The sequence below is a fragment of the Conger conger genome, chromosome 16 (assembly GCF_963514075.1).
Source record: "Conger conger chromosome 16, fConCon1.1, whole genome shotgun sequence".
NCBI classification, from domain to species: Eukaryota; Metazoa; Chordata; class Actinopteri; order Anguilliformes; family Congridae; genus Conger; species Conger conger.
This window is the reverse complement of record NC_083775.1, coordinates 11824154-11840312: the sequence shown is the minus strand read 5'-3', so window position 1 is coordinate 11840312 and position 16159 is coordinate 11824154. Positions and strand designations below refer to the sequence as shown.

The window sequence follows — 16159 nt, the reverse complement described above, 5'->3', positions numbered from 1 at the left end:
TGGAGGGGGAAGGCAGAAAGCAGACACAGGTGAGTACGGAGTGGAGGGCCCCTGCGGGCGGGCGTTTGCCGGCAGTTCTGACGGCGTTATCGTTACTTACAGAGGCGCCGGCGGCACCAGCGGGTCCAGGGTTGCCGGCCTCTCCACGGGCACCTGGGGCTCCATCGGTACCACGGCCTCCCTGGGGACCGGCATCTCCCTGTGTGTGAGAAGCGGGGGGGGGGGGGGGGGGGGGGAGGGTGCAGTGTCAGCATCACATCACGCCTTCACCTTAGGTGACCCAAGACAGGTGAGGTACCCAAGCTCCCCTCTCTGTTCTGGATAGATATCAGGCCCATGACACTGATTATATCGGATTACAAAACCCACAGAACCTGCTTCACAGGCATCTGGGGAAGTGCTTTAAATAAACCTTTTAATTGTCTACAGACTAGCTCAAAGTTAAACAACTGCAATCCTTGTGTCCATTGATCAAAATAAAGTTATTTGCTGTATGTATGTCAAAATAAAATGTTCAAAGCAGACATAAACAGCCAATATGTTTGGACTCTGTTCAGACAATGCAGTGCCTCTGCAGGTGACATGACAGTACAGTGATGAACATACTGTACATTTTAAAAAGATTGAATGGGTTGGCAAACACTCAGACATATTTAAATATTAATTAAATGAATCATTCTAAATTAATTGGAGATGTTTGTGGAATAATTGTCTGCATATAGATGGTTATTTTAATATCTCTGATGAACTTATGATGAGCTTATGATGAACTCTTCACTGTGTCTCATCAAGTACTGATCCATGATCTGCCCAGTGAAAAAACCGTTGTAGACCATAGCCATTTGTTCATAAATCTGAGGCCACATTGCTGTGTTTTAAGAATGATTACTTCATGTGATACTGCCAGCTGGTTGCTCTGTCTGTCTGTCAGACCGATGAAGGACTTCTATGAAGCAGTGGAGGTTGCAGGTGAGGCCACTTACCTTAGCTCCAGGGCCACCAGGGAATCCAGAAGGACCAGCAGGTCCAGTAGGGCCCTGAAATAGATCAAAGAGGCACCGGTGAGTGTCAGAAGATCACACAGCAGCACATTCCTGGTCACAGTGCGTGTGGTGTGGATGATTACAGAATTGCTCTCTGGCCTCAAGGGTAATACATGAGCCATGTTTTTCCTCATTAGCATGAAAACAAACACAATTCTGAGTCTGTATTCAGTGTACATATGTTCAGTGTCTTGTATCTCTGCCTCATCACATTGCCATGCATACATTGAGCAGTATACGCACGGCAATGTGAAAGCCAAATGCATTCAAATCAGCGCATAATACCAGAAATGTATTGAATATGGAGTGATTGCATATACTGCTACATACTGTACTATTGGCAAAGGTAGCTTCTGTTCTGAATGTACACAGGGGAGACCTTACGTCATAGAACCCTGCTGACCCATCTGACTAAGGGCCATGGTGTGTGAAGTTGCTGAATGGCTGGGAATGGATTATTTTGGTTTTTGATACTTACAGGAGGACCAGCAGCACCAGCTCCTCCATCGTTACCACGGGCACCCTATGGGAGACCAACTGGGATCAGTACCGGAAAACTTCACATATTAAAGTTTAGAAATCATGGGTATGGCCAATTCTAAGATTCTATTTAAGTTCTATGGGCAAGTTTCAGGGAACAAAGTTTATGCTTCGCGCTGGACTAAATTCAGTTTTGTATGGAGAATCTCTATTCAAAATAGAATGTAGTCTCGGACAAGGCTTAACAGCGTCCGCAAAACTGCCCTTATATGTCCTGCTATTTTTGTGTTCACTGATATGAACTGAGGCTCACTGTAAGTGTAAAGGATAGCAACTCAAACAAAAGGGCCTCATTCCTTCTCAATTTGAGTGGGTAGTATCTATGTCTCCTCCCAAATAGGGTGGAGGCACAGTTTATTAGGCTCCTCTTCTAACCTTCCAAAGCATTAGAAGGGCCCTATACCTGCTTTGGGAACAACCCGCTGTCGCTCATTAGCCTGTGCCTTAGAAATATTATTTGTCATTCAACCGATTTTAGGTGAATCGTTCTTTTTTTTCTTTTGGAAGTGTGATTAGAAATTAGGTCCAACCAGTGACTTTCCCTGAGTTTCTTGTTCCCAAGCCAAAGTCTGGTGGACACAGTGGGCGGGGGGGAAGGACAGAGGGTAAACAGGACTCGTTTTTCAGGGGTACAGTCACAGGGTGTAGGACAGAGGGTAAACAGGACTCGTTTTTCAGGGGTACAGTGACAGGGTGTAGGACAGAGGGTAAAGAGGACTAGTTTTTCAGGGGTACAGTCACAGGGTGTAGGACAGAGGGTAAAGAGGACTAGTTTTTCAGGGGTACAGTCACAGGGTGTAGGACAGAGGGTAAAGAGGACTCGTTTTTCAGGGGTACTCACAGCAGCACCAGCAGCACCAGTGCGACCTCTCTCGCCAGGCAGACCACGTGGGCCCTGAAAGGGGCAAGAAATAGGAGTTAGATGGGCATCTAAAGAGAAGAGTGGGACTTCTAAAGAGAGGAGAAGATGTCAGATGGGTTCCAAAGAAAAAATGTGTGAGATGGAATAACTGTTCAAGAAATGCAATGTACTGAATATGACACATTCTTTTCTGCCTTATAAAGTCTGAGTAGGAGCACAGAAAAATATAACAATAGCATCAGCATAAAGATGAAGGTTAGCATTGGATACATTATGACTGTTAAAATAAATAGTGAAAAGGAGAGGTCCAAGGACCAATCCCTGGGGCACACCCTTGGTTATATTTAGTGGGCGATAGCTGACAGTTCTATTGCATTCAGAAATGTGCAGCTTTCCACCTAGTGTCACCTGGATTGATAGGAAGTAACACTCACCATTGCGCCAGGGGTTCCGTTCTCACCAGAGGCACCAGCCTCTCCCTAGGGAAACACATTTGCAACAGGTGAGCTCCTTTCAACACTGCGGAAGAACATTTTGGAGATGATAAAAGGGTGCCTGGAGATTGTGAGCTCACCTTGGGTCCAGCAGGTCCGGAGTCTCCCTTGCTTCCATCTAGACCGCTGTATCCCTGGAAAGGAGACAAGACAAGGTGTGGTCAGAGGGGATGGTGGCCAGTGGAGGGGTCAGATGCATGTCAGGATGAGTCAGTAGTGTTGGGGCCATCTCCACTCACTCTGTGTCCCTTGATCCCAGGAAGTCCAGGGGTTCCGGGGAATCCACGGGCGCCCTATCAGAAGAGAGGCGATGGACATGTGATCAAAGCTGACTAATGGGATCCAACTGACCAAACAGCATTCAGGTGATCAGACACACAGGAAAAATCACAATTGTCGATAGTTGTAAATGTCCATTTGTGACTATATTTCTTCATTATCTAAATTAGCTGCTATTGTTTCATTAACTGGCCAGTATTAGCAAGTATTACCCATTTCAGGTTCAATGCAGTTATGATTTATTCACAAACAGTATTTTATGAATCATTATCAACACTGTTACACAAAAAAAAGACTGTTACACTCAAACTGAAAAAATGGTTCCAAAAGAACCCTGTGATTCCATAGAAGATGCTTTATCTGGGGGCATTCGCACTTCAGAGAGGGCTCCATAAAGAACTAAAAATGGTTCTTCGTTGGAGACAAGCCAAAGAATCTGAGTGTGCACAAGATGCACACTGCTGTCGACCATTAAGGCCACGCTGAATGCTTCATCTTCTGTGGGAAGAAGCGCTGCATTGCTTGAAGCCGGGACAGAAATTTGGCAGAAGGACTCACCTGAGGCCCAGCAGGTCCACGCTCACCTCCGCGGCCAGGCTTGCCAGACTCGCCCTGAAAGAGACCGGGGGAGATGATGATGATGATGATGAAGTCTAAAGTGAAGACATGAAGGATGTAGAACCTGCAGCAGGCTAGGCTACATGTCTAACGGCTATAAAGAGGCTGTCTCTAGCCCCTGGTTTATTTTAGCAACACATCCTGCTGATGTAGGCCATGCTTTTTAGAGTGGACACAAAAATATCATGTAATAATCATTGTCCGCATATTGCATGTTTGTCTAATATTACATGTTATCAAACCATGTCCACTACATATACATAAGATATGGTTATGGACAGTAGGGACCCCACAAAATGGGCTACAGCTGTATGCCCAATCAGCAGGTGTATGATGCAATCAGCAGGTGTATGATGTATTTGTGGTGGAGAATGTATCTGAGCAGCTGCTCTCTTGGGGATTTTGGTGGAATATGAAATGTCCTGAAGTGAAATCGTGGCCCTGAGGTTTTGTACGGGCAAACAGAGGTGCTTCCAACACTCACATCCTCTCCGTTCTTTCCAGGGGGGCCAGCTGCACCACGGGGACCCATGGGACCCTGCAGAGGACAAACACACCTCACTGAGTGGGACCATCACAGGACGGTGAGAAACACAAAAACACAGGGCAGGGAATGTGTGTGTGTGTGTGTGTGTGTGTATGTGCAGCCTATGTACAAAATGAAGGACACTTAAGTTAGTAAGCCCAGTGACTTGAGCAACATACATAAAATGGCTGTGGTGTTGCAGCGGGCTTGTCAGTGCTGACCCCATTGACCCTCATTTAGTGTTTGGATGTCTTTCTGTTTGAGCTGGGGCCATGCTGTGAACTTCCACTAGGGGGCGATGCAGAGTCACTTGGGGATACCTGAATCCCAATAAAGGGAAATTGATGGGAGTAGAAATTTGGCTGGTGTGTCAGTAGTGTCAGCAGTGGGGTGCTATAGGAAAGGGTGCAGTTCACTTGAGGATACTCACAGCAGAACCAGCCTCACCAGGCTCACCAGGAGGTCCAGTGAATCCTTGGGGTCCCTTAGGAATGACAAAAAAAGAGGCAAAGCTCAGACCTAAAGTTCCAGGCTATTATCACATAATCCTCTAAGGAAAATCATAATCCTTCCAGGAAAATCAGACCTGACCCATGCTAGTTCTAAGCCAGATGACTGAAATAGACATTGGAGTCTATAGCTGCCATCTTGCCACCTGTTTATTACAGGGGCCAGTGATATTCAGTCTACATTCAGTTTGTATGTGTGCCTGATTCACCGACACCTACGGCTTATGCTTCAGGCACGGATGTCTTGATTTCATATCCACCCTAGATTTGGATATTAAGTCAAAGTATGTAAAGTAGGGGTGTAAATCTTGCGATTCCTCTAGGAAACGGTTCAGTGCATCTGAATTCTGATTTCGCCAAATCGATACGATTCAATCAGATTCCTTACAAAACACAAGTTTGACCGGAAAAATATACGTACTCAGTATATACGCAGTATATCATCTCAGCTCATTTACTTCTAAGAAGCGCTGTATTTAAATTTCTTACTTGAATTGTTATTTGAATAAAGTCTTAAGTGGATGCAGTCGAATGGCATTGATGCGTTTTGAGGCCTCTAATGTGAAGTGATACTTACGCTTGAACCAGCAGGTCCGGGGGGGCCACGGGGACCCATTGGGCCCTGTCGGACGAAGACAGGAAACGCGATGTCACAAACTGAGCACCAGGCATTCATGTCACTGAAAATGATATTCCAGTGTACAACTACATGCAGAGATTATCTAAAATGCGTCATGTCAAATTGAACACTCGTAAAAAAGCAACTGCAATTGAGACGTTTAATACACGCCTTAATTCGAGGCAATTTCAAAATTGTGCCTCCATGCAACTTGCATTCACTCGATCCAGAATTAAACAGTTTCTTTCTGCATTAAAGCATTAGAGGTCTGGTCTTAGGACACTCTCAACTTATCGCTGGGGAAAAGCGTTATATACACATTTTATATATAAATATAACTGAGAAAATAAATAGCAGTTTAACTGTTTATGTTTCTCTGAATTGAGTGAATTTCAGTGCAGAGGTAGTCTGATATAGATCTACCACGCTATTAGAGAAATATTCCTTAAGTTGTCAGGCCTCCTTTGAACATGCCATAGATGGAGCCCGTTGCTATACTCAAGGCTCCGTGTACTGTGGCAGCAGTACGCCTGACAGTACTCCATCTCCTGGGGCAGCCGTGTTACTGCGCCGCCCTGGTGGACCTAACTGGCACTGCACCGATGGGGAGAGGGCTGAGGGGCTTTTCATACCATGGGGCCAGGGACGGGCATCCCTCCACCGCCAGATTTCTCTTCATAACCGTGAGACATTTGAGGAGAAAAGTTCTGCAGAGGAGAAAAGAGAAAGGTCAGTGAACAACAAAACACATCTCCGAGGGGAATCAATGTTATATATTTGTGAACATGTTCACTACATAGTCGTGCCTGAAGAGTGTGTTTGGGAGGGGGGGTGGGCTAGACATTTTGTTTCACTTGTTTCCTATTGGTACAGGAAGGACTCAGATCTCAGAGCACACACCCAGGACTAGCTGTGGTCAGCTTTCTGGGGCTTGTGTAGACCTGGCCATTTACACAGGTCTATACATCTCCAAAGTGATGTCATTTTTCTGCCGAGTCCTGGTTGTGGTACTTACTCCGCCAAGGCCATTGGGTCCGGGGGGGCCAGGGGGTCCAGGAAGGCCAGGCTGGCCAGGGATGCCATCATTACCTGGGGGGCCGGGGAATCCCTGTACGATGGAGGGGTGGAGAAGGCATTTTAGTGACAAAGGAAAACCGTAGCTAGGCCAGGCTAGGCCAGGCTACAGAGGCTTAGATGGGCCTTGGCAGTAACTGCCCATATCTCAATGTATTCTGTAACAAACCCAGCCTATTCCTAAACTGAATCAAAGAGGTCAAAGGTCACATTTATGGAAATACTATAGCCCTTTCAGTTGAGTGGGTACTGCTAGGGAGGCTTTGAACAAAAGTCAAAGTATTTGAAGGTGTTCCCCTTGTGTCAGAAGCACAATGCATCTGGACTGAATTTAAATAAATAGAAATGAGGATGTCACTGTATTTTATATAAGAAAATAGATTTCCTTAAGGTCTTTCATCTTAAAAGCTAGGCTAATCCTGCTACGGAAAGTAAGCCCACATATAACTCAATTAGCTTTAAAAGCACACACAAATGATGGAATTCAAAAACAAGTGACACCAAGAAACCAAAATAAAAAAAAGTCTAAGATAAGATATTTATGCCTGAGATGTGACATACATATGGATGAAGCCTGCCATTGGCCTGCGTATACCAACATACATGTAAATAAACAACAAAATATACAGCTGCGCTCAATATCGAGGACAACATAAGAGTCCAACAAGGAATGGCAGTAAATGTACTGTGATGTTTCTGGAAAAGAAACTGAATAATAATTATAAGGATTATTTTTAAAGATATGTGTACCAACCATTTCCTGTGTACCAAACAGGCTGTTACTTCTCCCAGTTGTCTAATTTGTATAATGCATACAATACTGATTTGTATAGGTGCAAGCTTATATCCATATACAGGCCTATGTGTAATGCAATAATAGTAAGGTCAACCAGTATTTTCTTTTAGTTGAGCAATATTTGAAAACTGGTAAATTAATTCTCAAGCTGAGTTCTCTCTTCCTGATTTCGCACAAACACCACTCTCTGCGGCAGAGACAGTGAGAGAAACTTACCGCGTCACCCTTTGGACCTTGTGGGCCCTTTTCTCCCTACAGGAAGGAAGCAAACAGCTTAAATGAAATGAGGAAAGTACAGGTGATGTGTGTAAATTAACGGATTGATTAATGAATTGTCTGCCCATTAATTGTGTGCCAAATTTTAAAACACTACTGAGAATAATGGTTTAATCACAATGGCAATGTAACAGGAAAGAATGATTAACGTTCATATGCAGTTTATGTATATTGTCGGCTAATGTGTAATTCACCAGAAACTGTGGCACATATTGTGAAGGGCTGCTGTAAGTTGTGCTATAGGCCTTTCATTTCATTGCATTTACATTTAAGAAAATAGGCGTAGTTGTATTATCAACATGAACAAATAATGAAAAAGTTTAATTAAAAAATAATTACCGGTATGGTTTCCTGGGTATCTATGGAAAGAATAAAATGAGCTAATTAGCCTAAAAATCTAATAAATAAATCATAAATAAATAAACATTTAATAGCATTTGCCAAACGTCAGCACTTCTTCATTCTGTCCCAGTTTTATAACAAATCTAATCATTTTAAGAATGGCCTCATCCACGTTCCATAAAAATTAACTGGAATTATTTGAAGTAGGCCTGCGCTTGCCCATGAACTACATAGCAAGAAGTAAGGACGTTTAATCCGACTTCTGTTGGGGGTATAATAAAACGTGATACATTCGAATGAAATCCAGGTTGGTTCTTTGATGCACGTCTTCCAAAAGTTATCCAAACCCAGGTGACTCTTAAATTACAGTCGCGAGGACCGCAGGCTTCCTTCTTGTGTTTCCAAAAGCTTAACGAAAGGCAGTTGCGGCCGACTCAAGGGCGCCAGTTAGTGCTGGACTGAGGAAGAGGGATTTGGTAGAAGACTGATGTATACCTTCCCCATCTGGGCAAATTGGGCAGCATTCTCCGAAGGGAATTTCTGGATTGGCACAGTCGGATGTATCCTCGCAAATCACTTCGTCGCACATGACGTTGCCGTTGTCGCACACGCAGATTTGGCAGGGCTCTGGTTTCCATACATCTTTGTCGCTATATAATTGGCCGCCCAACGTACAGCTGCCGACTGCCTCTGTGGGAACAAAAACAAAAATGCAATTTAAAACCATCTTCTATGCACGTTTAATGTACAGAGTTCAAGGTAGCTTCAATAGCTACATGCCAGTTGCTCTGGATAAGAGCGTCTGCCAAATGCCATTAATGTAATGTAATGTAAAGTAGCGAATTGAGGCTGGTAGCATTCAGATTAATATTTATTTATATGTATATTCGTTTGTTGGTGTGGGGAACCAGACCGACGTGGATATAAACTTTGGTGAGAAGTTAAACAAGTTAAACAAGCAAAGATTTGGTTCAAAATTACGAAGTATATTACCATACGATACATTTGTCTACTATTTAAAAAAGTTTCTATTATAACTAGGCTGCCAGTTAACGGTGTCGCTATGCGCGTTGCATGTATTGTCAAAATATTTTTAAATCAACGTCCATAGCTTGCAGTCAAGGGCAGATGAATTTCCACGTTGAATTATTATTATTATTATTATTATTATTATTATTATTATTATTATTATTATTATTATTTACATGTGTTATTATTTATTGAAAGTGTAATATGCACGCTTAGCCTATAAACGAACCCTGCAATTACCCAGTTTTTGTCATGGTGGCAGTATAGTCCGTAAATGTAATTTTTAGAACTGCAGTCATAAAACATGTTGCACGTCTTTTGTGGTTAGTTTAATATTCTGAAATAATTTGAAACGTCGAACTTGGCAGCAAAGAACATTTCCCCTTAGTGGAAACTCTGTAAAGTCTTGCATGTGTTTTCGATTATCCGTGAAAAATAAAAAAGCGGAGGGGGCGGGTTTCGCCCCAAAATTCATCATATAACTTTTCTGCTACTCTCAATTCCAAATTGGTCCACATAGTGGCGCTATTACACCGTAGAAAGCAGTTCCAAACTGTACGCCCAGCATCAAAATTTCTTAGATGAAGTGATGTCTAGACTACTTCAGACATCAGTCGTTTATTTCAGATGGTCTGTGTGTTTTAAAAAAGTTTTCTCCCTTTTTAATAGAACTATTCAATTCGATTGTATACTTTTACAGTCATTCTACAATCCAGAGAAATGTCTCAGGGTGTGCCAACTCCCTAAATTCAAGACTGAAATAAGAACAAGATTCTGCGCCAAGAAGAATAAGTAATAAACTTTATAAAAGTTTCGAAAATATTCCCTTTCTATCCTATTGATGGATGTAGAGATGGTTTTAAATTTTTACGCAAGGCTTAAGCAAGCCTTACCGTTTGTTGCTCACTTATTTTGGCTAAGCACTCTTTTCACTTGGTATTCCACTGCACCATTCACATATATATAAACACATTCTTCACCTACAATAACGCAAACTCGTCTCTTTAACACAAATGAACCGAACGTTTCCATTCCTACAAGACAACGTGATGACCATTTGTAGAGAAGAAGAAGTTTTTCATTGTTGTCCTTATTGCGTCCTGCGCCCAGGTTTTTTCAGCAGTAGAGGCAACGTTCCAGGACATCAAATTGCCCATGAACACTAGATGCTCTGAACCTGCAGGACTTTGTTCTTAAAACTGAGTTTTTGCATTTAAATTCAAATGAACATGCGTTTCCATGAACAAGAGGTACACATAAGAGCAAATTGCAGCCACAACTCGTTAATTGTCGGCGTAAAAGATGGAAGACAGACCAGCAGGTCTTCACTATCAAACTAGCCTACTCTCCTCAGTAACTAGGTCCCATCACTAGCATTTATTCCCAACAGCATTTGAATCTTTTCCACCGCTCCTTTAGATATTAGAAACTGTGTAAAACTATACTTACGGTCGTCCTCGCCTTGACCTCTTGCCAAAAGTACTGTTGCTGCAAGCAACAGCGCTAACCGAATATCCACAAAGCTGAACATGTCTAAATATTAGACATGTAGACTCTTTGAGGCAAGGGGAAAATGCTCGTCCTTTAGACTCCAATCATACACAAGAGGTCCGGTCTGTTGTATCTCCAATCCAGACCCCAGCAGAAACTCCCTACTGCCTAAACTAACTAATAGCCCTGGCTTTTATATTCCAAACTTTCTGGGAGGTGCTGAACGCCCCAGATAACTTCTGTATGTTCACGTTAAAAAGTCCCTCCTTCATCAGTTGGAGGGGCTGGCTTAACATTTTTTTCGTCCCAAAATCTCAAGCAACCTAATATATTTTTTTCTAAAGAAGGTGGAGGTTAAGGAAAAAAAGACCCCTCTTCCTTTTTGTTCATTCGAAGAGCAGGCCATGTCATCTCCAAATGTCAGTTGGCAAGGAACGAAGGCATGGGTGTCTTTTTCTGGGTAGATTTTCGTAGGTTATAATTACATTCAAGCAACTATGCGTATGTGCAGGAAAGATAGCAGTAACGTTGCACAGTTCTTATCGGTTTATTTTGGGATTGCGTTTTACTGCGTTTTTGAAGATGCTGAACCTTTTTTTAAATCGTAAGGCATAACGCGTTAAAGCGCCTGCACTCGGTGGGCCCCTTCTGTCGTTATTCGCACATTCGAGGTTATCGGGCTTTTGTATCTTTTGCGTTCACAATTGAATGTAATCCAAATGCAGCCTGATCCAGTCCAAAGTCGTTATTTTCATTATGTATAGACGGAGGGATGAAAGGGAACAGGAACAGGGTGAACTTGCCCTTGTGATGTTGCACCCTACTCAACCAAGTAATGCAACAGGAATTGCCATTTTCTTGGTGTTTGTGCTTCTTAAAATCGTTTTTGGATCGTTTACTTGGAAAGATTTGTTCATATTTAATGTGACAGTTATTTTACGAATGTTCTTATGGAACATATGCATGAAACCTCCAAATGTAACATATCGTATACCAATGAATAGTATATGTCATACGTGTAGAATAAGGGTTATCCGACGCCTATTAAATATTTTCTTTGTAATAATGGCAATGTCGTTTGTAGTGAACAGATAGGATGCATTAACGCATTTTTATTGTTAGACTAGATATTCCATAAATATAGAAACTACATGGGTACTGTAATTGTAGATATATGATAATTGCTTGCATATTATTAAAACGTGAAGCGTGCAAATGGTGTTATTGATATGTGATCCGTTCATATCTGGTTTCTGAGGCATATTCCTCTGAATTGAATGGAACTCATATCCGCAAAAGGGCACTGGAGTGCGAGGCCACATTCCGAAAGGTACGTGGACGATTTGTGGAAAAACGGACATTTAGGTTTAGGATACTGAACGGCCGTGGAAGATGCGTACCTTTCATTCCACACCTGTCTCGCGCAGGTGGGCAGAGAGGATTGTCATTAGTGAAACTGTGCAATTAAAACGTGCTTTATGATTACATTCAAACGTCGTATTTACTTGATAATATACCACACCTTCCAGCGCAGATGAAAATATGTACTTAGCACAGATGTTTACATTTTTGGTTTACAGGTTGTACAGTGTGCTGGTGAAAACACAACTCAATCAAAATAGCTTATAAAATGAATCACCCATTAGCTGATCTATTTTTCCTTTTGTTTACGCATTTAGAACATTTCATTTGGTGCCCTCAGACATAAAGGGGTTAAATGGCACTAACATCAGTCATGATTCTCCGGTTTAACACACTACATCCCGCAGTCCTACAAAGCGTAATTAACCCTGAAACGGCACCGTGGGTATCCAAATGGCTACAGTGTACATGTTTATTGCAACTGAATGCGAAAGGAAAAGTATATTTTTCAATTCGTTCCTTAAGGGCACGCTGGCTGGTTCGCTGATTCGTACTGTATTATGAGCTATAATTATGGGTATAAGACCGCTCCACCAAAGACGATTTTGCTTTTAGATCTCATGATGAATACAGGGAAGTTGGCATTGGTTCAAATCGGTCTCAACGCAGAGTAGACACGTTGCAGCTTCAAGTAAAACGAATGTCCAATCCGGTGTCTCCACTTTTTTCTTTTTTAACTTCTCATATGGCTGTCACTCGTCCAAGAAATGTGTCTCTGATTCTCTTTCATGCATGTGACGGTGAAAGGAATGCTCTCCTCAAAAAATGAAAATGCCACCTCATCATGCAGAGACTGAGTTTAGGAGTATTTAGGGTCAAACTACTTCAATCATCGTAAACCTAAAAATACTATAGCATAAGGTTACTCTTTTAGTGCTTACTTTGTGTCAATGAAGGAGATTATTGCCTACTCTATTTTGATGCAGTTTAACAAACTGATGATGGGCATTGTCACAAAATAAAACCGTTTGATTATCTTAATGATATGATATATAGTTTGGTTAATGGTTTGTGATTCTTTCATAGCATTCAAATACGCGAATCAGGTCCAGAAACATTATTTAATTCACATTCATACTGTATATCAAATAATAGAAGTGTGATTTATATTTTTGAAGATGTATTAAGAATATCAAGTTCATATCAGTATATATAAAATTTATGTCATAATAAATCTGAGACATGGTTAATTACATTAATACTTCAGAATGTTGTTTATTTAAACATAATATAACATTATTTGAGGTCAGTACCCAGATATCTTTTAAAAATCGTTTTGTAATTGTTTGAAATCATGCATCATTCTAGATCAGCGCTACTCAACTCCACGTCCTGCGGACCGCAGTGTCTGCAGGGATTTGCTGCAACGGTGCACTACACCACGCGATTTCACTAATTAGCGTATTATCTAATTAGCGCACGGTAGCAAATACATGCAGACACTGCGACCTGCAGGACGTGGAGTTGAGTGGCGCTGTTCCAGATCTTTCGTTTTCATGGTCAACAAGTTAAACAATTTATTAATTTCAGAGAATGTGATTCAGCAGCTGATGTAGCCATTTGAATTTGATCAACAACTCAAAACAGGAAAAAAAAATCACCTCAATCTGGCGTGGATTCGATCATATAAACATAATTTGCTGCTGAACAAGCCATATGAATCAGAATGTGATTTATTCAAGTGATTCAGTCATACTGGCCACTATCACACCATACAAAAGTTTCCATTCACAATAATGTGCAAATTTCATAATTTTGGTTTGTGTTGTCCTTTTGTGTATTCAGTATGTTGTACATCTCCAAATGTACAGTACCAGTCAAAAGTTTGGACACATTTTGGAGCCTTTTTTGTTATTTTTCTGATTAATCTTTTGTTTTCTCTGTCAACATCACCAAATCTCAAGTGATACTAAAGCCACTTTGCATTTAATTGGATTTCTATGGGAATTGGGGGGTGGGACTTGATTCAGCTGTAAATTATGCTGATACAGTATGGAACAGATTTTTGGATTAAATGGTTTTTAGTCATCAAGGGTCTGAGGTATGTGAATTCACATGTGAATTGTTTGTTGTCTTATTTCCTCTGTCATCAATCAGAAAAAGCAGAAAAGGGCAAGATGTGTCCAAACTTTTGACTTGTACTGTACATTCTCTAAATTTCAGATTTTCGGCAATAGCCTACTAATATTTTCAAATCAATTTTAAAAATAATTTTTAATTTTGTCAGTTTCTCTGGGATAACTGTTATCAGTGTTATATACTGTTATGAAGCCATATTGCTGCAAACACAGGATAGCACTGCTCCTAATGCAGAGGTAAAGAATGGTTTTCATTCACATGATGCCACCGAAAAAACAATGATGGGCACTAGCAACATGACACTCTTAATTCACATACAGTAACCAAAAAAGCAAAGCAAACTGGTCTTACTGTTACTCATACAGTAAAATGTCCAGTGTTAATTCACCTGTAACAGAGTACATATGACTCTCAAAGGGACCATACGTACTCTGTTAGAGTTGATTTAACACTGACTATTTTACTGTGTATCATGATGATCATATATGTATCATATGGTGTATAATCCTCTGATGTAGATAGGAACTTGCTGTGCTTTACACATTAATTTGTTTTACCAGTTGTTTATGGATATGATGTCTTCCATGCTTCCAAGTTTTGAAGCTCGCTGTCTTCTGCCTGTGTCCTTCTAATCCATACACAGCCATATGGTAGAATCTGCAGGGACCTTCCATGAAGGTTCAGTACATTTACCCTCATTTTAAGTTGAGCACAAATCAAGCTTTTCATAAGAAAGTTATAATCACCAAGTTCCATTTCAGTTAAGAGTCTCTACAAACATTTATAGAGGCCCTTTATCCCAAGCGCTGTACAATTGATGCTTCTCATTTAGCCATTACACACACACACACCTACACACACACACAAACAGCACCAATCAGCTCGTCAGGAGCAATTGGGGGTTATGTGTCTCGCTCAAGGGCACTTCGACACACCCAGGGCGGGAACGAACCGGCAACCCTCCGACTGCCAGAGGACCGCTCTTACCGCCTGAGCCAATGTCGCCCCATACGGTCTACACGGTCTGTGAAAGAGTTGAATGGGCCAGAGTGGCACAGTGGTGCTGTAGGCCAAGTGCAGACTGAAGCGATGCTCCTGGTGGAAACCTTTCCGTTGACTTCATTACCTTCATGGTTGTTTGTGCTCAGAGTTGTTCATCTGTGCTAGAACGTAACTGGGCCCTGCAGTGTCCCACCCCGGAAGTCATCATAACGCAGCTCGTTTTGGTTTCTGCATTATGTTTTGACATCGGGGACAGCAGCAGTAATAAGAACAGATAGAGAGCAGCAGTGTCTCGTTGCAGAAATTCAGGATATACACTGTAAAATCAACACAGAAATATCTGACCATACATGGAGATAGATCTTACAATCATAAAACTGAACTGTACTATACATGTGTGACAATTCAACAATATATTTTTAGGATAACTTGGAAAGGGCACAATGAAACCTGTGCAATATACCAGGAGAATTTGTGGGCTTCACATCACCCGGATTTGATCGTAAACTGTAACTTTGTAAACCTTGGCTGCGAAGACAAAATAACGTTACTTTCATTTGTTGGTTGTAGTTGGGGACAATATTTGCTTTAATCCAGGCCTGTATCCTGTTGGCCTGTGTTTTTAGAGAGATAGTTGGAGAATGTTAACCCGTCGCATCGAAATCTTTGGAATCTCTGAGCAGTGTGTTTTTGTGCGGATCTGAATGGTGGAGATTCTTTCCTACAACCTGGAACGAAATGACAGCTTCTGTGAGGTGTTTGATGGGCAGGTGTCCCTCTGGTACAAACAGCTGTTGGGACCGTCCCAGCTCTTTCAAGAGGCCGTGAGCTGGAGCCTCAGACACCAGCGTCCAGCTGTTCTGATAGCCTCCGCAGCTGCTTTTCTGCCAAAGTGCTAATTCGTTTAGCGATTACCAGCCACGTCATGAAAACTGATTGGCATCCTTCCAGCCCCGGTTCAGGGCAGGGGGGTCCAGGACTGTCCACAATAAATCACCCCGTCCAAAGCAAAACATCCAGGTACCTTTCTTTGGTCTCCACCCCTTGGGTTGGTCTGAAAACTGTACTGTTTTGCTTTGGCCATTTTGTGTGGCAGGCTTGGACTAAATGACCTGGTATTTATAAATATATGTAAGTTTTTTTTTTTAATTCTAGTGC

At 41.8% G+C, this 16159-nt stretch overlaps 1 protein-coding gene across 1 annotated transcript in view; it reads right to left on the bottom strand.

Moving 5' to 3' along the window:
• The window catches only part of LOC133113963 (collagen alpha-1(I) chain-like), a 28507-nt gene extending 17837 nt beyond the window's left edge, over positions 1-10670 (bottom strand). The window contains exons 1-17 of the mRNA XM_061223134.1: positions 10457-10670; positions 8474-8668; positions 7976-7995; positions 7577-7612; positions 6506-6598; positions 6123-6197; positions 5449-5493; positions 4793-4846; positions 4321-4374; positions 3777-3830; positions 3179-3232; positions 3020-3073; positions 2880-2924; positions 2425-2478; positions 1522-1566; positions 984-1037; positions 101-199 (exon numbers count right to left, since the gene is read on the bottom strand). Coding sequence (XP_061079118.1) covers positions 101-199; positions 984-1037; positions 1522-1566; positions 2425-2478; positions 2880-2924; positions 3020-3073; positions 3179-3232; positions 3777-3830; positions 4321-4374; positions 4793-4846; positions 5449-5493; positions 6123-6197; positions 6506-6598; positions 7577-7612; positions 7976-7995; positions 8474-8668; positions 10457-10538 — 1113 coding nt within the window. The 5' untranslated portion in view covers positions 10539-10670. The remainder of the gene's footprint in view (positions 1-100; positions 200-983; positions 1038-1521; positions 1567-2424; positions 2479-2879; positions 2925-3019; positions 3074-3178; positions 3233-3776; positions 3831-4320; positions 4375-4792; positions 4847-5448; positions 5494-6122; positions 6198-6505; positions 6599-7576; positions 7613-7975; positions 7996-8473; positions 8669-10456) is intronic.
• Between the last annotated feature and the right edge of the window lie 5489 nt (positions 10671-16159).